The 22972-nt window shown below is 57.6% G+C and overlaps 2 protein-coding genes across 4 annotated transcripts in view; both read right to left on the bottom strand.

Moving 5' to 3' along the window:
• Positions 1–9741, bottom strand: part of FLT4 (fms related receptor tyrosine kinase 4) — a 57424-nt gene extending 47683 nt beyond the window's left edge. Inside the window, exon 1 of one of the 2 annotated variants that reach the window (XM_064387745.1) lies at positions 9605–9741. In XM_064387745.1, coding sequence (XP_064243815.1) covers positions 9605–9662 — 58 coding nt within the window. In that variant the 5' untranslated portion in view covers positions 9663–9741. The remainder of the gene's footprint in view (positions 1–9604) is intronic. The other variant, XM_064387744.1, reaches the window with a different exon arrangement.
• Positions 9742–11686: 1945 nt separating this feature from the next.
• On the bottom strand, positions 11687–19670 carry LOC135280108 (nuclear factor 7, brain-like). 2 transcript variants are annotated; one of them, XM_064387859.1, is made up of 7 exons: positions 19636–19670; positions 18823–19114; positions 18166–18261; positions 16352–16585; positions 15962–15981; positions 15160–15275; positions 11687–15063 (listed from the first exon to the last, which is right to left on the bottom strand). In XM_064387859.1, exons 2-7 carry the CDS (start codon positions 19093–19095, stop codon positions 14519–14521), a joined length of 1284 nt encoding a protein of 427 aa, XP_064243929.1. In that variant the 5' UTR covers positions 19096–19114; positions 19636–19670; the 3' UTR covers positions 11687–14518. The 2 variants fall into 2 exon arrangements, with proteins under 2 accessions (XP_064243929.1, XP_064243928.1); XM_064387858.1 differs by lacking the exon at positions 19636–19670 and having other exon boundaries at positions 18823–19614.
• Between the last annotated feature and the right edge of the window lie 3302 nt (positions 19671–22972).

Below are 22972 nucleotides of genomic sequence, written 5' to 3'. Positions count from 1 at the left end.
CACTCAGGTCTATTTCATCATACACATCTCTCTTTACGCCAGAACAGGTTTCCTAAGTTCATGTGGGGTCCTGTTTATTTTTCCTTTTTTTTTTTTTTTTTTAAATCACTATTGTATTAAGAAGTGTTTTTCTTTTGGCAAAGGTTACAGTGAGGCCAACACTGTGCAAAGTCTCCTGCCTTCTATCACCACTGAAACCTCTGAGCCAGAGCTCAGCCCAGCCATGTCGCTTATCTTCAATGAAGGCAGGCTTGGATTTCCCCCTCCACATAAAAAATAGATCCCAGCATTCCCCCTCTCCCCCAGTGCATTCTTTCAAATGCCACCCACTCCTTGTTATTGCTGGGAGGCTGGAGAGCTAAGGATTAACTGCCTCAGGCTGCATCAAGCTTTATTTGTCTAAGCAGCCAAGGGTGAGGAACAGCCATAAATATTGTGAAATGCTGGACATTGTGGAGGGACGTCATTGGGCAACACAGGCACCTTGGCAGCAGGGATTGCATCTTGGGCTGGACACAATCCTGGTGTGACCGACGTCATTGGAAAGGCTCCTGCTTCCCTACAATACAGGGGCTTTGAGGAACATCAAACTCCATCCCCATGTTTAAACTGTGGACACCACACTACACCCAGAGCAGCACTAACAGTGGAGCCCTGTCAGTCCTTGTAGCACAGGAGTAAGCAAATACAGTCAGGAAAATCCAACTTCAACCCTGTCACCCAAGGGGACACATCCTGGGTCTGAGCCTGCCTGCCCAGAGCAGGGCACTGCGGGATGAGCTGCAGCTGCCCTTCCCTTGCACTCTGGGCTGTCACGGCACAGAGAGGGGATGAAAGACCAGGATCTGCCCTGATCCCATCCCAGCATCAGCAGTACTGCCAGAGCCAGCACTTAGAGCCCAGGATCTGCCAAGTCTGACAGTTTGGCAACAGCCAACAAACCCCGTGAGGAGGCACCAGGCCCAGATGCACTCTCTTAACTACATTGCTTCACAAGGCATGCCAGGTAACTCCTTTTGGAGCCAGTTTCTTCCCCTGTGCTTCATCCCAGCACCAGGACCATGCACTGCTTGCCCAGGGTGAGTGATCTCCTTGCTGTGGATGTGTGCCCCTCCTGTGGGAGCATCCCACTCTGCAGCTGGCTGCCACACTCAGACATGCTGTTAAACCTCTGCCCTTTGCTTCCCCAGGGCCAGGGCTGCAGCGTGGGGAGGGGATTGATGGCCACTCAGACCCAGTTACGCCCCTCTGGGGACTCTGCTCGGGCTGGACGAGGCAGGGTGTGAGTGATGGATTTCTGTGGGCACTGGATGCCGTCACCTCTGCTGGGTGCCATTTCACTCACTGCCATCACTCTGAGCTGGCAGCTTCCAAATCTGAGTATAATCCACTGTTCGTGCCCAACATTCCTGCCTCAGTAAATATCAAGATTTACTGTCATTCATGGAAACTACTGGCTTGAACCGCACTTATGTCAGTATTTATTTTTTTAGGTCACTACAGCTAACATCCATCTCAGTGGACACCAGTACTTCAGAAATGGGGAAAACAAGTTACAGATGGAGAGCTAAACCTGGAGCCAAACCTCACTGTCAGCACACATATGTCCGTGCAGACATATACATGGTGCCCCCAATCAATTTGAGAAATTAGTGGAGGAATTTCCAGGCTCTGCTACATGTCCCTGTGCTTCTTTGTGGAATAAATAAAACCAGTAATCCTTTCACAGATTTCCCTGCTACATGGAGAGCTCAAGTGCCTCTGTAACTCAGAAGGATGATGACGACCCCAAAACCCTCCATGGGTCTCGTGAGCCTTGTGAAGGAGCAGACAGACCTTCATAAAGCTTGGAGCCGCTGCCCAGCTTGGGGCACCTCTCTGTGCCCTGCAAGGTTTGCCAAGCCCCAACTTGCCCTGCCAGCAGCTGGCATGGAGAACCTGCTGCAGGATGGGGAAGGACCCAGAGAGGAAGGGGACAGTGACCAGGGGAAGCTGCCAGGGGTGCTGCTCACTGGCTACCACCAGCTGCACAGCAAAGCCACCGTGAGCTTGCAAATTCTTTATAAACTTCCCACGTGACACAATAACTCAGGGGCCAGATTCTGAAGCTCTTCCTTCTCTCTTTACTCAGACCAGGCTCCACTGAAGTCACTGAGACATTGGCCTAAATACAACTGAAAGAGTTCAGGATTTGGCCCAGTAATAAAAACTTCCTTCCTTTGTCTACTGCTCACTCCACATGATCCCACTGCCTCCCAGCCTCCTCCTGGCCTCGTCTCCTGAGGCTGGGGCTCAGTTGTTTTGATGTTGCTCTTTCATTTTACCCTCAGCCAGACCATGCCAGTCCCCTCATGCAGCTGTGGTGGAGGGACCTGAATTAGCCAGTGAGGAAGAGGGGGAATTGTGGGGTTAAATACAGCCTGGCTGAGGCACAGAGCCAGTCTTGGGAACATGGATGCATGCAGACACCATGCAGGCTAGGAGCTGGCTCCGCCATCACCTCCCCAATTCCTTCAACGCCTCCTCGAGGACAGGTTGGAGCATCTCCAAAAAAGCCTTTCTCCCCCCTGCTGAGCATAGAGTAAATGTCTAGGGCTCTACACCAAACTTTTGTGCGAGGGAATGGGTGAGATGACTCCTGCTCAGGAAAGTGCAGCAGGAAGTTAACTCATCTCACTGCAGTGACACATTCTAGAAAGTGACACCATCAGAAACGCATATAACTTTAAACAAATAACTTGCAAAATGAATTTTTACTGCCTTTTCTGCCTCAAAACAGCCAGGAGGATGCAAATCCCTGTCATTGCCCAAGGGTATCTCATCCTCAACACGACCATCTGAAATGTGCACTGGGGTTTGGAGCAGGAGCTGCTGCTTCCTTGCCACGTCCACCAGCCTTGCACACACCTGTGGCACTGACAGAGCAGCACAGGAACACACACGGGCAGATATAACAATTCCCTTTGCACCAGTCACCCTGCCTGTGCTGCTTGGTGACAGAAAACAACCACAAAAGGGATTTGAGCTGAAGCGAGAAGCATTTGGTGCTGAGGTACCACCATGGCTTGATGATCCAAACCTCAGTCTTGCAACTCATGGATGCTCATGTGGGTGACCTGGTCAGACAGCAGATGGCTCAGAGAGAACTGACACAACCCCTGTGAGTTCCTGCTGAGGTTTTGCATCTTGCAGTGAGATTTTTAGCATTCCTCAGCTAAGACTGAAACAGAGGCTCACATTGGCTGTGCAGCTCTAACCACCCCAGGGAACACAGAGCTCCAAGCAGCAGAGGAATGGTGGTCTCAAGGTGCAAGGCTGTGGCACAGCCTTTGCACAGGTCTGGGGAGCTCTGTGCTATCCAGCCTTGGCTGAACCAGCTCACCATGTCCTGCATCTCAATGCAAAGCACAGCAATGCCAGCCTGGGCATTCCACAGACAGAGTGCAATGCCCTGGCCAGTGGCAAGGGCTGCTGTGCTTAGGGCTTGCTTTTGAGTAAATACAGTCTTGCTGTACATTCTGCCCTTTTAAAGTACATTAATTGCCATGGAAACAATGCTGTTACTGGTATGGCAGCAGCCTGGTGGCCCCCACAGATGCAAGGCAAAAATCAATGGATACATTGACACACAAAACGTGTTTCAGGACTTTTTGTGGTTTTGAGGCTGGTCACCATGGGTACATATGAGACAATGGCTCAGACACTAAGAAGATGCCATCTTTCATGGAGAAAAAGCTGGGAACAAAACATGGAGGAACATCTCCTTTGCTGTGTTCATCTGCTTGTGCAGGATTCCTGTATGGGACCTGCTCCCAGTACTGATGTGTGTGCTCAACTTCTGGCTCTGGTCATCACTCCCAGCTCCTGCTGGAGCATCCCTGCCCCTGCTGCCCTTCACATCCTCATTGCCAGTGAGTACAAAGTACCTGGTCTCAGACTTTGGCAGGGTGGCTTTGTCTATGCCTCCCCTCTGCCCATCCATGGCCCTTTCTACCAGCTCAGATGCCTCACCAAAAAGAAAGAAAAATAGCCAATATTACAGATATAGAGACACACACCATCACTTCTTGGTCTTGAGAGTGTTTTTAGTAGCACTGAGAAGGTTTGTACACAGAGCAGCATAAAGGGAAAGGCTGTGAGTGCCCTTCCCGCCCTGCCTGGCCGTCCCCGGGAACCCGGAGCAAAGGGCAGCCCTGGCTGTCCCCTCCCAGCCAGGGCAGCGCTGCCCTGCTCCCTGCCGTGCCGCCCATCATAAAGGGGTCCCTGAACTGTTATCAGGCAGTGACAGTTTCCGCCATCAGATTCCTCCTGTCCGTCAGGAAAGCTAAATAAGGAACATCGTTCAGGCGGCTGCAGGAAGAGGGGAAATGCAGGGACATCCGGCCCAGCTGCCAATTTTTCCTTTCCCATGAACCACCATTGACCTCCGCCAAGGGAGAACCTGGACACCCAGCCTGGCATTGGCACTGCTCCTCTTTGCTTAACCCTTCCCTGGGGGATACCCTGGCTCCCAGAGCCTGCAGAGCAGGTGGTCTCACCAGGCAGGCGGTGTGGCTGTGGTGGGATGGAGCCTGGGTGCTGTGTCACTGTTGCTGGCACCCCAGAGCACGGCGGGCAGGCTTGGAGCACTGGCTGGCATTTTGCCAGCCAACTGGAGCCAGGAGAAGGCTGAACCCCTCCACACCTGCACATGGGTGGGTGGCTAGACCTCACATAGAGACAACGGGTCCCAAAAACATCAGTGAGCTGCTCCATCCCTTCCCTTGTTGCGTGCACCTACTCCAGGAGCAGAGTTAAGCTTATTCTTCCACCAATTCCTCTGAAACAGAACTGGGGTTTTCCAGGCTCTGCCAGGAGTTGTAACCAGCCCTGGGCTGGCTGCTGCAGACAGGTAACATTTCATCTCATTTTTTTCTCTGCTCGCTCCAGGGCTGTGCCCAACAGGGACCAGGACAGTCTGCAATCCACTTGCCCCTTTCTCTGGTCCTTCCTGTGAACTGCCCTGGGGTCCTTGCTGTCTTTCACTGCACGGAACCTGAGCAGGGGAGCAGCAGCTGCCCGGTTATTATGTGCTCGGATACAGGAGACCACAGCACTTAAGTCTGCCTTCCCCCATCACCATGTCTTCCTTGTTTGCCCAGAGAGAGCCTTTTCCTGACCCCCTAAAGCGATCCTCCCTCATTAGCACATGACGTCCGTCCCACGGCACCTCCAGGTTTGGCCGCAGAGGCTGCGCCAGGGATCCTCGCCCTGGAAGGAGGGGGCAGAAACACAGCAAGAAAAACAATTCACTCGTGGGAGAACTTGTAAGGTGAAATACAAGTCACTGGCTGAGACCTATTTCTGCTACCTCAGCAGGGAAACGACTCCAGGAGAGACTCCAAGACTCCCCACTTAATATCCTCAGCTTATAAAACTTAGTGGGAGTTTCGGCACCGGCTGCTGCAGGGCCAGGTTTTTCACCCTCCTTCTGCTGAACTTGCACCTACAGATGGAGCGATTTGCTCGACAAAAGGAGCGGCCACGCTGGGCTCAGGGCTTGTGCCTCCTCGCCGACTTGACCACAGGCCACCTCCGCTTCCACTGTTCTGCCTTAACAATGAGGCACCGCAGATGGGCAATAACGCTGTGCCGAAAACATCACAACTGCTCTGACCAAAGAGAAAAAGCTCCCCTGGGACCTGGCTAACCCCCTCTTTTAACAACGTGAAATGAGAAACAAAGGTCTGGGATAGCCAGAGGCAATAAAACCCCTGGAATTCATTTAACCAGTCACTAGATGCCAGTGCAGCTGCAGCAGTATTTCTTTTCCTAATGAAGGACAAAAGCTCTGGCCCAGGGCAAGGCTCAGTTCTGGTCTCCCCGGAAAACCGTGGCATGCACCAGGAGGTCGTGATCCCCCCACAGCACACAGCAGGAGTGGGATGTGTACCTGGCTGCTGCCCCTTGCCCAGCTGGAGATTTGCAGGAGCTGCAGGGGAAGCTGGGGCAGGTCAAGGCAAAACACAGCACTGGGCACCTCTGGCTCACAGTCCGAGGTGGGAAAGGGGGGATTTCAGCTTGAACCGTGGATTTTCTCTTTGCAAACCCATCACAAACCCATATTTTTCCATGCACAGCTGCCCGTGGACCCAGGCAAACATCTCACACCCACAAGGCCCTGTGAAGGTGAGCTCCACTGCTGCTTAGCAGTGTGCAACAAACCACCAGCCTCCCACCGTGCTCCCAACACGGGAATCCACCAGGGGCTGCCTTCTCCAGGGGAGCCATGATTTTGCAGCCCTCAGGCACTGTGCCCTAGCCTGTCTATCCCAGCAGAAGAGCCCTGCAGCTTTAGCCATTCTTCACACGGAAACCACCAGCACTGCTGGCTCCCCACCTTCCCTGGGCAGTGGAGCCTGTGGGCTCTGGCCACCACAGGGCTTTCTGCTTCTCCCTGCACCTGCAGGACCTCCCCATCACCCCCAGCTTGTTGCAGCTTTCCCCCCCCCCCCATCAGGTTTAAATGCACAGCCCCCCCCAAATGGGAGTGAGGAGTCCCCTGCCTTGCACCCATCCTTTTGGGGCTGTTTCAGTCCAGCAGGCTGAATGGCAAAGTCACCATTGCTGTGCCAGCTGGAGTGGCTGAGAAAAATTTGGGTGAGATAGATGCTATCCCCAGGGCTCACCTTGCTCCCCAAAGCTGCTTGGAGCTGGACAGACCTGGGGACCCACCAAGAGCCCCCTCCTGCTCTGCAAGGCAACCTCCTGAGCGTGGTGGGTGTCCCCTACAGTTTTGGAGAAACTGCTCCCTGGCCACGGTTCCCTCCCTCCTGCTGCCGTTCCCGTGGGATCCCGCTCTCCCCTTCTTTCTCCAGGAACTGCCTCGGGATGCCGGGAACAGCCTGTTCCCTCCTGGCTGGCTGGGAGCACCTGCCCTTCCCACGCCTGCCCCGGAAAGCACCGCAGCAACGCGGGGCCAAGAGAAACCCTGGGGACAGCGATCCTGCGTGGAGCAAGCCCCTGGGAGAGAGGCAGCAGAGTGGAACGGGGTACACTGGAGGAAACCCCGTCCACCCTGCCTGCTCTGGCTGGGGACATTGTGCTGCTGGAGGAGTGTCCCTCTGACCAGACGTCAGTCTGAGCTCAGTGACGCCCCGGTGGGTGTTTGTGCAGGCAGCGAGCCGCGGTCTCACATGCCCAAGCCAAATCCCAGGGCGGTAGTTGCAACTCACTCATCTGAAATCATCCTTAAGCACACAGCAGGGCACAGGAGCTGGGGCTGTCCCCTCCCTGGCAGCCCCCAGGGACCACAGGCTGCATCCCTGCAAACACCCATTCCCCTTGGAGGCCCTGGCTCATCGCCGTGGTTGAGCCTGGTGGGGCTGCTGTGCAGTCAGAGCTGTTCAATGAAAGGGTGTCCCTGAAATGGCCCATGTTTATTACTTGCAATAAAGCAACTGCTTCAAATCCCAGCTGCACAGGCACGGCCAGCGTGCGGCTGTCCCGGCACCCGGCTGGATTCTGTGTGGATCTGAGGGGAGCAGGCAGCAGCAGCCAAGGCAATCGGCTCAATCCTACATAAGCACGGCCCCTTCCCTCACACAACGCCCTTGGAAGCTGCCAGCCAGTGTCCCCAGCGGGATTGTTTGGCTCTGGGGGGCTCAGCACTGCTCTGTGTCCAGAAGATGGTGGCTCAGGGAGCACATGGTCTCATCACCACTCTCAAAGGGCTGCTCTGAGAGGCCAAGATGATCTAGAATGCTGGGGCTGAACCTCTGCCTGTTCCCCCCATCTCACTGCCTGCACAGGGCACTCCCCAGCTCCCCTCCATCCTGGGAGCACCATGGAGCTGGAATGTGTGAGAGCTTTGTGCTCTTACACACAGCAGTGTGTAATGCTAGCCCATTTAAACAGCCACCAGAACAGTGGTGCCAGAACAGACCTTTCATGATCCTGAGATGATTATTTCATCCTTCACAGGTGGAACAGTCTCACACACACATCCCTGCTTCCAAGGGGAGCAAATATTTGCAGCCCATTGGGATTATGGTTAATGAGAAATTTGTGGATCCTTTACGCACTGACAAATTGTCCTCATTGATAGAATGGAAGGAGGAGAGGCAAATCCCCGTGGTACCATCCCCCAGTTGAGCTCCACATCGCCCTTCCTCGCTGCACTAATCAGGCAGCACTGAGGGCTTCAAAGCTCTGCTCAGCCCTGTGCTGACGAGGCCACACAGCTGCGCTGGCCAGAGCCTCCCAGGCACTGCTCCTGCACCTCCAGGAGATGAAAGAGCCCGGGAGCAGCTACACTGTGCTTTACAAATTGCTAACAAGGGAGCTTTGAACAGTTGCTCCTGCTGCAATGCCACCAGCAGCAGGTTCCTCTCTGCCCAGCCTCCTTGAGCATCCCCTGAGCTCCAGCCACCCGTTGTGTCCTTTGGCCCCCTGACACCAGAGCCACCAGCAGCTTTTTGGGCAGAGCAGGTTGACAGTGGCACTGCTGGTGATGCTATTCGTGCCACACCTGCAGCTTTCCTGTGAGCTCACTTCAACAATAGCAGCAAATGCCACTGGTGAGAGCGAGTCACTGAGCTGATGCTACAGAAAATTCTATTTATGCTCCCAAAATTCATCCCTTCATTGCAAGCTTCCACCATTACTAACTTTCTTTCAGTCTTGATCTGATCTGGGCTATAAATGCTTTAGTTGTGCAAGAAAGAGTTCCTCTGGGGGTATCTGGTGGGGTGTCCTGTCCCCTCTGCTCTGGCAGTGCCCACCCAGCTCTGCCTGCCAGAAGGGCATTGCAGCCCCATCTCTGCCGTGGTTCTGCACTCTCTCTCTCTCTCTGCCCAGCAGCCTTTTGCCACAGGAGTGCTATGGGAAGGGAGAGCATTTCACTGGGATCTGCCTCGGGTGACTTCCGAGGCGGACCAGAGCTGGGACAGGCAGGCTGGACAGCCTTGCACGGACCCCCGCCTCCTCGCGCCTTCCTCCGCGGCACACACAAATTAATGACTCTGTGCGTGAAAAAATAAATAAACAGAGCCGGGACTGGCCTCCAGGCTGCCCCCCAGCCGGGCGCGTCCCCGCGCAGCGGCATCCCTCCCGCACGGTCCCGCGGGTTCCCCCCGCTCGCAGCGGGACACCCGCGGCACGAGCACGGCGCGGGCTCCGCGCACCCCGGGGCACCGCGCAGGGTCCTGCTGGCACCGCGGGCACGCTGGCACCGCGGGCACGCTGGCACCGCCGTCGGGGACACCCGGGCGGGCACCGCGGCGCGTCCCGGCTGGGGATGGGGCGGGCAGCGCCGGTGGGAGACGGGGCACCCCAGGGCGGACTGAGCCGGACCCCGTCGGGGATTGGGGTCACCGGGAGCGCCGGTCCCCGCCGGGGATGGGGGAGCCCGGGACGGGCAGCGCCGGGGCACGGCACATCCCCGTCCTGGGTGAGGGACGCCGCGGCGAGCAGTGCGGATCCCTGCGGGGTCTGGGGGAGACGCGGGCGGAGGAGCCGAGTCCCGTCCCGTCCCGTCCCGCCGGAGCAGCCCCGTCCCCAGCGCGCCCGCAGGTGCGGAGCGGCATCAGAGCGGGCAGGGCAGCCCGCAGCCCCGGCAGCTCACCTGCCTCCGAGACAATGCCGAGCCAGAGCCAGAGGGGCAGCGTGCAAACTCTCCTCATCTCCGGGGCTGCCGGCAGGTCCGTGCGATGCGGAGCGGTGCGAGCGCCCCGCGCCCGAGCTCTGCTCCCGCCGCGCCCCAGCTGCGGCGACGCGCGGCGGCGGCGGGCGGGGAGCACCGGGGCCGCTTCCTTTTCCTCCGCCCGCCCGGGCCGCCCGCCGCCCTCCGCCGAGCCTCGGGGCGCCGGGCGGGCGGGGCGGGACGGGGAGGGGCGGCGGAGGGGGCTGGGGGAGCGCACCTGCGGCTCCGGGCACCGACGGCAATCCGCGCTCCCGCACCAGCGGGGGTGCGCGCATCCCTTCGCACCTGGGTGTCTCCACCTGTGTGCGTGTGGGTCTGCATCCCCTGCGTCTTGGGGGTGTGTTCCCCAGCCGTGTGCGTGGCTCTGCATCATCCCTGACCCATGGGCACATGAGCACCCCCAAACTTGTGTGTATTTTCACACCTGTGTGCACTCCTGCACTTGTGTGAGAATGCCCGTGCATCGCCTGTTTCTTGTCTGTGCCTGGGTGCACATCCCGGCCTCCCGGAGGAGGGGGCATGCACACAAACACGCTCTCAACAGCAGCACACACGCACCTCGTGCGATGGAGCACATCTCGCACCTGCCTGCACACACCCCTCCATGCCCGCGCAGCCCCTCCGCTCCACACCTCACACCTGCAGGCACACACCCAGGCACGCAGTCCTGCACACACCCCTTGCACCCCGCTCCTGCCGCCCCCCGGGGCACACAGACACACACGCGCTTGGGTGCGCTCACACTGCACCCTTATTCAGCGGGGGTGCAGCGGGGTCCCCCACTCTCGCCGTCCATGCGTGCACGGTGCCAGCAGCGTGGAACAGCCACGCTGTCCCTCAGCACCGCTCGGTGCGGCACCCTCTCGGCTCTCTGGCAGGTACACACCGAATTCCCCCACAAACTCGCCCGTGGCGCTGGCAGAGGAGCGGTGCCGCCCCACCGGTGCCAGCGGCGCTGCCCCCACAGCGCTGCCGCTGCCAGCCACAGCGGCTCCGGCTCGGAGCCACAGACGGAGGAGATGGCACAGCCCTGCCAGCTGCCTGGGCACCCATCGAGCGCTGAACGGATCAATTAACACGGCCCCAGAGGATTATTAATTAGGCTCACTTGTAGGCAGCGAAGAAACAGCCTGAATGAAAGCCATGTGCTCATGGCTTCAAAAAGGCAGGAAAACTTGGGGTGCACTCAACTGCTCACGTTGCCAAACCCGCAGAAGGAATCACCCTGTTCCTCTCCTGGAATCCTCAGAGGGACTCTAAGTCACAGAATTTATTTTACCCGCCTCTCCCCATCCTGATTAGTGAGTTTGAATCCCAGAGAGTGCCAACTCCATCACTCTTCAGCACACTCATCTTGGATCACCTCCCTCCTGGATCTCAGCAGAGCAGTAAGTGGCCACGTCCCTTCACCCCAGGTGGGTGTCCAAGCCCTTACAAGTTTGAAGAGAAACTTCCAAAACTTGCCGTGATAAGAGGGAGCTGGAATGTCACAGAGGGGTGTCACTGCCCAGCACCAAGGAGTGAAGAGCTGAAATTGCTGGATCAGACCCCTCCCCAGTGACAAGGGCTGTGATCAGAGAGCCACGCAGTGCCCCAGGCTGGGGACAGCATCGGGGTCAGTGCCCTTGAGAGGGGAGCGCTGAGGCGCTGGGGGGGACAATGACACGGGAATGAATCATGGCACCACCGAGCTGCTGGCCGAAGGGCACAGTCAGAGGGTGCCTGGAGAAGCTGAGTGCGAGAGGAGCAGAGGGTCTGACCGCGGCTGAGGGGACAGGCATCTTCTGGCACCCCAAAAGTGAAGGGATTTTGGCATCCTCCACCCTCAGCAGCCCGAAAGCAGCACGGTGCAGGCGGCCCGGCCAGGACCAGCCCGTCCGTGCTGCCATCTAATGGCAGCAAAGGCAGGACACGGGCAGGGCTCGCCCCGCCACGGCGGGGAATTTTCCATCACAAACGCAGGGTGACTGTGGGACCGATGGGACCTTTCCATTGTTGCGGCCCTGGGAAACAAAAGGATCTTATTTTAAAATCTTGTCCCCATTCCAGCACGTGGGGGGACCCGAGGAAGCAAAGGCTTCCCCAAAGCACTGGATAAAGACATACACAGATCACAGAAAGCTGCCAAGGCAGGAGCTGCTGGACACTGCCCAGCCCTAGCATAACTATGGGAAAGGGACACTGGGGTGGCTCTGGGAACACCCAGGGACAAAACAATGAGGTAACCCACAAGAAAAACACAGCCGGGACCTGGGAGAAGATGGGTGAGAGCCAGTCCTGGCAGGTGCAGTCTGGATGCTGGGTGAGAGGTGCTTTAACCCCATCGTGTTCACTCTCCCATCCTTATCCCCTTCTGCCTGCACCCAGGCCAAGCTAAGGCAGTCACTGCATTCATACCTATGGTTCCTACCCCACGGTGTTCTGGTTTGTAAGAGAAATGTGTTTTTCAGGCAGCATCTAGTGGCATTGAGACCACATTTCCTCACTGGGCTAACACTGCACATGTGGCAGCCCAGAGCAGCATTTTCCCTGTATGTAGGAGCTGCCCTGCCTCCCCAGCCCTGCCCCACCAGCAGGGCCAGGTGAGGACATCATACCCCAAAATGTGGCTTTGCCTGGTAGCAGTGTGCCACGACCACTATGCACAGCCTGGCAGGAGAAGAAAGGACGTGCTCCCTCAGGAGCATTTGGGACAAGTGGGTTTGGCTGCTCTGCAGCTTGGCCTTAGGGATGGGGAGAGTGTGGAAGGTGGCAGCAGTGGCACACGCTGGCAGTCTGTGCCCCGTGGCACAGGGCAGTGGCACACGCTGGCAGTCTGTGCCTCACGCTGGCCCCGTGGCACAGGGCAGTGGCACACGCTGGCAGTCTGTGCCTCACGCTGGCCCCGTGGCACAGGGCACAGGGCAGCGCTGGGCAGAGCACTGGCACACAGCAAAGCCTGGCTGTGCTCACCCTGCCCGTGTCTGGCAGATCCATGCCCTGTGACACTTTGGGGACACTCCTGCTGCTGCCCAGCCAGACCTGGCTGCAGTTTGGGGCAGGCTGGGCAGCTGATGGGTTTCAGCTTTCCCAGTGTAACTCCCTGCTGTGATCAAACCAGCCTTGCCTTTCCAGAGGCTCCGTTGAAGGGGGTAACACAGCCCTGCTTGCAGCATCATTTCCAAGCCAAGAGCTCTTTCTTCTCCACTCTTACTGCAGCTGAGGCTGTGGGGCAGTGAGAGGAGGAGATGAGAGCTGGGAGAGGAGGCTGAGTCCAGCCTATGGGCTCAGCACTCACTGGCTAAAGGCCAGCCCGGGGCTAGGAGAGAGCACAAACCCCCAGCACACCCTCCACACCCAACCCCGAGCAAGGCTGCACCGAGCAGAGGCTTCCCAGGCACTGGGAGCAGCCCTGGGCTGTGCTCAGCATCCTGCACAGGACACATCTGCCTGAGCCCTGCACGGACATCCTCCCCTGGCTCCCTGTCCTGCCCTGGCACAGCCCTCAGGCACCCCCAGCCCTGGCAGAGTGCAGCAGGGTGTGCAGGAGAGCCAATGTCCCTTGTGGCACCACGGGGGGGAACAGGGCCCCTGTGCCACCCCCACTGGGCAGACAGATGGCCAGTGAAGGCCCTGCTTTGGCAAGTGTCCCTGTGTCCAGCTGTGGAGCTGGACAGCCTCACACCTGGCCCTTCCCATGCCACAGAAAGCTGAGCCTCTGCCAGAGGAGTCTGGCTCCAGCCAGCACTGGGGACTACACAGTATTGGGGAGCTCTGGCCTCTGCTTTGAGCCCGGAATGGACTTGGGTGGGAAAAACATGACATTTCCACCCATCCCAGGCACTGCCATCCTCCCTCCCACCCAGCACTTCCACCAGCCAGGCCTGGATCCATCCCAGCCCCTCTGCTGACTGCCAGCACCTCCTGGCCACAAACCACAGCAGCCAAACCCCCTTGACTTGCCCCTCCAGGGACCCTGCCTGCCCTCCTGCAGGTGCAGGGCTGCCAGCAGGGCCACAGGAGGCTGACAGGAAAACAACCACGTTTTTGCTGAATGTGGAAAGAATTGGGACTTGGCATTTTTCACATGTACAAGTCCCTAAGACCCAGTCAGACCAGAGATGGCCAAATCTTAAAACGCTCTAGCCCAAGATGAGGGCTAGGCTCAGAGCCTCTCTCCCTTGTTCTCAAACAGCAAATGGTGAAAAGCCACTGCAAGATGTGCAGGGAAATATACGGGAGCAGCGTCTCTTGTGAGCCTCTGTGCTCAGGCACCGAAGAGCCAGGGCTGGAGCAGGGCTCTGGGGGCTGCTCGGAGCCCCCAGGCTGTGCCACACCGCAGAGCAGCAGATCCCCCAGCACACAAGCCCGAGCAGCCCCAGCAGGCACCAGAGGCTTTGTAAGGAGCTTTAATAGCGCCAAAGCCAGGGACCGCGCACCGGGCTCCCTCTGCCGCCGGCCCCGAGCGCTGCCCCGGGAAGCTCTTCCAGCACGGGATGCCATGGCCGGGATGGGGGGCTGAGGGGCACCCGAGGGTGCCCCGAGACCGCTGCCCTCCTCCAGGGGGCCTATGGTGGGAGCACAGAGAGGCAGGAGGTGCCAGGAACACAGCCCCCTCCCCTGCAGCCCCGTGGTGCTGTCACTGTGCTGTGCTCGGGAAAGGGGGCCAGGATCCCCTGTGAGTGCCTTGTGGGTGCCACAGCCACGGCACAGGGGAGGGCAGACAGCACTGGCAGGAGACTCATCCCCTCCTTCCTCCCAAAACTGAAACCAAAACAGCTCCTCCAAACCCCTCAGGCTTGTGTGTGCAGAGCTGGCCTCCAGCGCAGCCCCGGGCAGGAGCCAGGCCGGCGTCCCTCACAGGGCCAGGTGACAGAGGCGCATGGGCTCCACGTTGTCCCCCCCGTCACTGAAGCAGGTGCTGAAGAAGGGGCAGTATCTCTCTGCAGAGACCTGGTGGAAGGTGAAGAGGTGGGACATGTCCCCAGCATCGAAGAAGGCCACGGTGCCCTCCGGGCAGTCCAGCAGGACGCCCACTTTGCGCGGGGGCTGGCGGGGGGCCAGGCGCACCCAGGGGCTGGCAGCGGCCCAGTACTCCGTCCTGTTCCGCAGGCGCAGCGTCCAGTAGCCGTTCTCTGGGCACAGCTTGACCTTGGCTGCCCGGTCCACAGCCTCGGCAGCCACCCCCAGGTCCCACTTGGTTTTGCTGCCCACCCAGACCTCCCAGTAGTGCCGGCCGCCGCGGAAGGCCTGCGAGCCCAGCACGTTGACGCACTGACGGAAGCGCCGAGGGCTGACGGGGACGGGCTGGGCTCGGCTCCTCTCTGTCACTGCTGTCAGATCCTTGGACAGGACCAGGTTGGGGTGGGCTGACTCGGGGTCAAAGGTGAGCGGGGCAGGAGCTGCAGAGACATCAAACATGACATTTGACCAGCTGTGTGCTCCCTGTGCAGAGCAGGCCTGGCCACCACGCCCATCCCTCACAGCGATGTGCTCACCAGGGCAGATGGAGCGCAGCATCCGCCTCCAGAAGATGTACTGCAAGGGGCCACTGTGGCTGTCCCTGTAGTGCTGCAGGTCCAGGGCAGGCTGGGGCTCAACATGCACCGAGGGCCTGGGGCACAGAGAGGCACGCAGGGTCACTGCCAATGCCAGCAGAAAAAGCACGGGCAGGGCTGCAGGACAGATTTGGTAAAGACAGGACACAAATGTCTCTGCTTGCTCTGCCCCAGTGCAGTGAGGGGCTCAGGGCAGAGGTGCCCCAGACAGAGCCAGCAGCACTGCTCGTGGAGCAGTGTGACTCCTGGCAAACCCACACCCAGCACACTCAGCAGGAGTCTTGGCTGGGCCTGTGGAGTCAGGCTGCATCCCAGAGAGGGAGGGGACAGGGACACGCTCCCCTATGGCAGTGCTGGCCCTCAACTACTCCCAGCCTCAGACAAACCTGCATCTCAAGGTCACTTTTGCAGCCTCATGAGTAGTAAGAAGCTGACGAAGGGCAGGGGGAAGATAAAGCACCCCAAATTTGTTTCCTCTTCAGCATGCATGGCTCTTGCACCCATTCCAAACCACGGTCTCCTCTACCCGCTCTTCCAGCCATGCCAACACGTAGGATGCTCCCTGGGAAGAGCATCCAGTGTGTGCTGGGGACCAGCCTGCACCTTGCACAGCACACCAACTTCCTGAGCACTTTGTGATGTTTTTAAAACTTGAGATAAGTGCATCTCCCATGTGGTCCCAGCCAGGGACTAAGATAAGCTCCTGAAAAGGGAATCAGCTTCTTTCATGCCAGACACGTACCTGATATCCAGGCTCTCCACCTGCAGGGAGAAGCAGAGAGAATTAGCAGTCACTCTAATTCATGCAGCTGCACAAATAAGTTCCTTGTCCTGCCTCCTGCTGCCACACAGCACAGAGAGAGGAAACCAAGCTACCAGGAACCGTAGCCTGGGGAAAACTGTTTGGGCACTTGGATGGAGAATGAGGAAGGCTCCCAACACATCTGATGTCACTGTATCCCTTGTGGCTGAAATCTCCAGACTCCAAAGGACTGGGTAGATAATCCAGAGGGATAGCAGTGAGAATGACTTTGGGGTACAGCCTAATGCTGTCATTCAAGACTTCCCCCATCCCAATTTGAGATCCTGAAATATCTCTCAGCCTCCTGCCGGAGTCAGCAAAGCATCTCACCTCCAGCAGTGACACATCTTCCATCTTGCTCAGGGTCTGCTTGATGTGCTCGATGTCCCTCTGCAGCACTGCCACCCCCTCTTCCAGCTGGCCAACGTGCCTGTGCAGCTGGGCCAGTGACTGCTCCTCCTTCTCACCCAGCTCTGCCAGCACAGCTCTCTCCTCTTCCTCCAGGATCTGATGAAGGCGAGCAAACTCAGCCCGAATCTTGAAGTTCAGCTCCCCAGACACCTTCTGAGCAGAGGGAAGAGGCAGAAGGTGAGTCCAACAGCCAGAACACACAAGAATGGCTGTGCCTGTTTCTCTGCTTACAGAGCCCTGGAAATCTGAGGTTTAGACATAGCAATGAGTTTTTGGATGGAGAACTGGACACAAGGACAACATTCAAGGCTGCAGAGCCAAAGGGGAAAAACCAACCAACACAAAAAACCAGCTCCACCAAAGGCGTGGTCACTGTAACTAGAAATCCCCACATGCAGCCACAGCCCTCTCCCACACCACCAGGTATTTGCCTGTGGGCAAGACTGGAGCTCTTTACATTTTGTGGAGCTACAGACTCAGCTGATCAGGTCAGTTTGCATTTATCATTCCAGGCCCTGAGCAGAGCTACCTGATGGGCAAGCTGCACAAACTAATCTCTGTCATTAAGGCTGATAAAATCCCATTCAGCTCTATACAGAGGTCACTTTTTTCCAGTTGTTTACTCGCCAGCCAACCTTGTTGTGTTCTCACTGCCTTCCTGCCTGTTTACAAGAGACAGCCAATGACTTTTTGTTTTCCTTAAATCTTTAAGCTTTTAATCTCCAAGTGCAACCTTAGCCCTCATTATTTTCTCAAGGAGTGCTTCCTGAAGTGCACATCCCTCTCTCCTCACAGGAAACCCATCTCCCTCAGAGATCTGAAGCTTCACCAGCCTCCTCTCCTCTTGCTCTAGCAGGTGTTTGTGCTGACACACCAGATCCACAGAGGAGGTGCAGGGCCTCCCTGTTGACATCAGTGATTTGCTCCTTTACTCTTGAGACACCTCCTGGCTCTTGCACAGCAACAGGAAAACATGTGCTTATGTGCTAATACTTCTTCATTAATCTCCAAGGTCTATTCCACATCTGGCAAGAGGACAGAGGTTTGAAATGGAGCAGGCTGGGGATCAGAGGCTCCAGTCAGAACACAGGGGTTTTTTACCCTCTCACTTTTATCTCATCTTTGAACTATTTCCATTTTCCTTAAACTGCCCTTCCCTGGTTTTAACGCTGTTATGCCACCCAAGAAAGCAGCACAGTCAGCCTGTGGCTGTTCTCACTTCACAGATCTGTACCAACAGGGAGCCTGTCCCTCTCAAGCCCATGGAGAGCACTCAGGCTCCTCATGCACCTCAGAGCTTTGCAGTGAATCCCAACACTGTCTTGTGACAAGGCGACCACTCTTGCAGTGCCAACCCTGCCAGTAACCCAGTTCCTTCAGCTTTGTTGCCAGCCCTTCTGACATGAGAGGATTTTAGAGCTGCCAGGAGTTAATGCTGTCCCAAAGAGGCACTGCAGGGCCAGAGCAGGCTGCCCACAGCTCTCACCCCTCACCATGTCTCATCTCTGCTGCACCAATGCAGACATTGTATTAATGAGTGCTCCTCCCAAAACCTCTGCTGAATACCCAGCAGTGATGAGCTTGGGCCTTCATGCAAGGGAGTTTCTGCAGATCCCCACTGTTACTCATCTAGATTTTTACAGGAAGCTGAGCTAGACCTCAGCTGAAGACACACACATCCTCTGTGAGCACTGTCCCAGAAGCTGCTGAGGAGCAGCTCCCGCAGCTGTTACCGTCAGGCTGCAGATGTCCTCCTGCACCACACGCTTCCTCTGCAGCAAGCTCTCCATCTCCTTCTGACGAGCCTGCAAAGCATCTTCCAGGTGCTTCTGCAGGAAGAAGGAAAAGAAGGTAAGGAGGCCATTTCAGCACTGTGCTCTGATTCAGGAGCAGTCCCAACCCCTACTTTCAGCATCAGAAGGAGAATGCAACAGGATCTCATATAAAGGCTGTAAGGAGAAGCAAGCACCTGACGCACAGCCTTGAGAATGAAGTATCTGTGCACGTGATGAATTCAGTTTATTTTTATGACTGGGAGCTCCAGGCTGAGATATCTGTTTGCACAAGCTTTAAATGCTGTGTGTCGTGAAGGGATTGCCCCTCAAGCAGAGCACCTGGCACAAGCAGCCCTCACCCCCCTCTCACTTGGGGAACATGTCCTTAAATGAGAAATGACAACGCTGTGGTTGGAATCAGGCACAGCAGTGAGGGAAACAAATGCAAAAGAAAAGTGTTCAAAAGAAAGCTATAAGGAAAGAGGGAGAGGAAAGAGACCCAAACATCAGCGCACTTGGGTCAGAAAAGGCTTCACACTGTGGGAAGGAGGGGTGGTGGCTGCTCAGGGCTCGTGTGTCACCGTCCCCTTCTCCCAGCCTGGCAGGGGCACTCACCCGCATGTCGTGCCGGTGCTGCTGGGAGCCGCAGCGGCGCACCTTGTCCACCAGCCCCGCCAGCAGGTAGTGCGAGCGCACGGCGCGGCTGGGGAAGCGGCGGCGGCACTGCGGGCACGAGGGGCCGCGGCCGCAGCTGTCCCAGTACTGCAGGATGCAGCCCCTGCAGAAGTGGTGCATGCAGTCCAGCATGACGGGCTCGCTGAACAGCTCGCAGCAGATGGCACAGGTCAGCTCCTCCCGCAGGCTCCGCTCCTGGCTCCCGCCGGCCATCCCTGCGGGCACACGGCTCCTGCCGACAGCACGCCCCATCCCGTTCAGCCCCGGCATTTCACAGGGAGACAGCCAGCCCCGTGGAACCACAGCCTCGAACTGCGGCAGGGCTTGCCTGCCCGAGCTCGGCAGGGAGGCACAGCGCCTGTCCAGCTGCTACAGCGGGTGTGTGCAGGGCTGGAAAGCCCCGAATCACCGAAATTACCGAGCAGCCCGGCCGAAGGTCACTCCCTGGGGAGTGGCAGCTCTCAATTTCCCGTCCCTCCAGCAAACCCTCTGACAGGGCCCAGCCTCGCGTCCCCACCGGGCCGGGCGCAGCGCTCACCCGGCCCAGGGCTGCCGGCACCCCGCGCACCGCCCGGGCTCCGGGGCCGTGCGGCACCGCCGCTGCCGGGCGCGGCTCCCCCGCTCCAGCCCCGCGGCGCGCACCGCCCGCTGCCGGGCACAGCCCCGGGCCCGCCATCCCAGGGACCCGCCCTGCTCAAACGGCTTGGCTTAGTTTATCTTAGCTTAGTTTAGTTTAGTCAGGTCCGGTCTAACCTAGTCCAGTCCAGCTCTGGCAAGTCCCGTCCCGTCCCGTCCCGTCCCGTCCCGTCCCGTCCCGTCCCGTCGCTCTCCCACCTCCGACACCCCCGAACTCGGGGCCTCCGCCACGCCCCGCCCCTCCCGCGGACTGACGCCCGTCCTGACCAATCACGATGCGGACACGCCGCGCGCCCGCCAGCTCATTGGGTGGGATCCCGCGGAGGGGGCGGGGCTGGGCCCCGGCATGTGACGCGGTCACGGGCCCGCGCGCCCCGGAGAGCCCGCGGGGGCTGCGCGCGAGGAAAGGAGTGCGCTGGAGCGGAACGGAACGGAATGGACCGGGCTGGAACGGAACGGAACGGAATGGAATGGAACGGAATGGAATGGAACGGAATGGAATGGAATGGAACGGAATGGAATGGAATGGAATGGAACGGAATGGAATGGAACGGAATGGGATGGAACGGAGTGGAATGGAATGGAACGGAATGGAATGGAATGGACCGGGCTGGAATGGAATGGAATGGAATGGAATGGAATGGAATGGAATGGGCCGGAATGGAATGGAATGGAATGGAATGGAATGGAATGGAATGGAATGGAATGGGCCGGAATGGAATGGAATGGAATGGAATGGAATGGAATGGAATGGAATGGACCGGACTGGGTTGGAATGGGCCAGACTGGACTGGAATGGGCTGGAATGGACTGGGCTTGACTAGACTGGACCGGACCAGACCGGGCTGCACTAGGCTGGACTGGACTGAAATGGAATGGAATGGAATGGAATGGAATGGAATGGGCTGGACTGGATCGGACTGGGCTGGGATGGGATGGAATGGAATGGACTGGACTGGGTGGGACTAGGCTGGACCAGACTGGACCGGACCAGACTGGAGTGGACTGGGCCGTGCACTGCCCCTGCACCGCACAGTTCCCGCCCCACTGCTGCGTTCCGTAAAGGGCACAGAAATGACCCCAGGCAAAGGCTGCCTCTCTCCCCTGCTCACGGTATGTGCAGAGCAGAGCTCTGGCCAACGCTTTGGGGTCACGGCTTTGGGTCACCTCAGGAATCACGAGGGCTGCAGGCTTGTTAGTGAAATAAAGAAAGAAGGAAGGGTTTTCATCCTTGTGCGGTCACCTGATGCTGGCCCTGCGAGGCTGTGGGGAGTGGCAGACACTGGTGTGGACATGTGAGAAACATCACAAGAACTTTCAATACTGGAAGTAAAAGCAAATAAAACTGAAAGGAGGGGGGACACAGGGACTCACAAGAGCTGTACAGACCACCTGCCTCTTTCCTAACCATTAGAACCAGAGCATGCCCCCAAAAGGGCCATGTGCCAGGCACTGTCCAGCTACTGCCCTTCTCCTCCTGGTGCTCTGTTTGCTCGTTACAGCAGTGCAATTAGTGCAGAAAGTGTTGCTGCCCATCTTCATTTGCTTGTCTGAGGGATTTTCCCAGGCTTTCTCTTACACTGTGCTGCTTTGTCACCGGCATGTGGCCACAGCAGCCCTGCAGGCCCCAGCCTCTGCCTTGTGGGGTGACACGCTCAGCCACAGCCCCGTGCTGATGTTTGGACTTGGAACATCACTGCATGCATGAGGAGCAACCAGTCCTGGGGGATGCTGGCCTTGGGCAAGCGAGGTACACCCCTTGGCCTGTGGCTGGCCAAGCAAGTGACATCCATGGACAGCAAGGTCAGGCCATGGCCAAAGGGGCTGGCAGCTCCCACACAGTTACTCTGGGGGCTCAGGACTGCTCTCTGAGCAGGTGGGCATTGGCTGCACCCTCCTGCTCCAGTACCCATGGTGGCTCTGGGACAGGGATGCTCAGTCCCCATGGTGGCTCTGGGACAGGGATGCTCAGTCCCCACTGGGCTCTGGGGGACAAGAACACATTGGGCAGGGGTTATTTCCAGCAGGCTGAACCTGCTCCCATTGCTGCCTTTTTATCCTTTCTGCTGCACAACATGGAGGAGTGCCCCAGGAATATCACTAGGATAATGGCACTGGGATCCATGGGTGCCTGGACAATCCCCTCTCAGCTGTGACTTCATGCAGCAAAACCTCAGTCCCCACATTTACATCTCTGTGCTTCCACGAGGCTGGCTCTCACCCTGTGGACATGCCAGGGCTGAACTAGAGCAGTGCCAGTGCCAGCCCCTCACAGCAGCACTGCAGCTGGTGTTACCTCCCACCCTCCTGCCACGTGCCAGCAATCCTGAGAAACAGCTGCCTTTGAGCTCATGGATTCTGGATGGGAACTGAATAATCTGCTTAGGTGCATCCTTTTGAGAGGGAAATGGCTTTGTCCTCCTGGCTTTTGCCATCGTTCCTCAAAGCCTCCTGGCTTTGCCACTCTTCCTCCAGGAGACATTATAAACTATGCACAGACACAGACAAGACTCCAGCACAGGACACACAGCCTAGGGTGAGCCAGGATGCTGCTCCCTCACCTGTTGCAGCACTGTGATCCTTTATTTGTGAGGCTCTGCAGAGAGGTAAAAGCATCAATAATTGCTTTTTAGCAGAGATCTGGGCTGTGCTGTGGAAGGTTATGTTCCAACAGTGCTGAGAGGCATCCCTGTAGATCAGGATCTGTGCTGTGGCCAGAGCTCATCTCTCCCTGCTATGGAGCCCAGGAGGTGACAGCCTCCCAGGGACACCTGTAGGCCCATTGTTTGGAGAGCAGCTGGAACTGAAGCTTCACCATGAAACAGCAGAATTTGGGATAGCTCAGCTGATGTGGAACTTCCCCATTAGCTCTGCTTTTAGCCCCAGCTGCAGCCTAGTCCTGGTCCCTCTGTGCAGTGGGAACAGCAGGAGCATTCCCCTGGCATGGCACCAGGCTGGGCAGTGCCAGCACATACCCTGCCCAGGACTGGGGCTATGGGATGCTGCTCTCCTGGAAGAGATGCTCTGGACCAGGGTGTGGAGCTGCCAGCTTGGGTTCAGGTGCTCAGGACATCCTTCAGCACCCAGCAGAGTCCTGGACCCCCTCATGTATAAGTTTTCCCAAATAACTCCCCTTGCTGCCAACCTGTCACTCATGTAAAATTGCTTATTTCCCTCTTTGCAGGTTTGAGCTGTACATGCAGATTTCAGAGCCAAAGGAGGAGTGGCACCATTTTACCATGCACTAATCCATCAATCCAAGAAGAAAGTTCTAATACAGATGGGGATGTCCTTGTCATGGCCACTTCACTTTCTGGGGCATCATCTACAAGGTCTAAATCTAGCAGTGAGTGGCAGTCATTTCCCAGTGAACACATCTCCTCCTGGGGATTGAAAACACACACCCGCGCGTCCCCCGGTCTCGGATTCCTGTTTAAGTGCTCCTGGCATCTCC

The sequence above is a fragment of the Passer domesticus genome, chromosome 13 (genome assembly GCF_036417665.1).
Source record: "Passer domesticus isolate bPasDom1 chromosome 13, bPasDom1.hap1, whole genome shotgun sequence".
In the NCBI taxonomy this organism is placed as follows: Eukaryota; Metazoa; Chordata; class Aves; order Passeriformes; family Passeridae; genus Passer; species Passer domesticus.
Note: the sequence above shows the minus strand (reverse complement) of the source record. Positions and strands in the feature narration are given on the sequence as shown.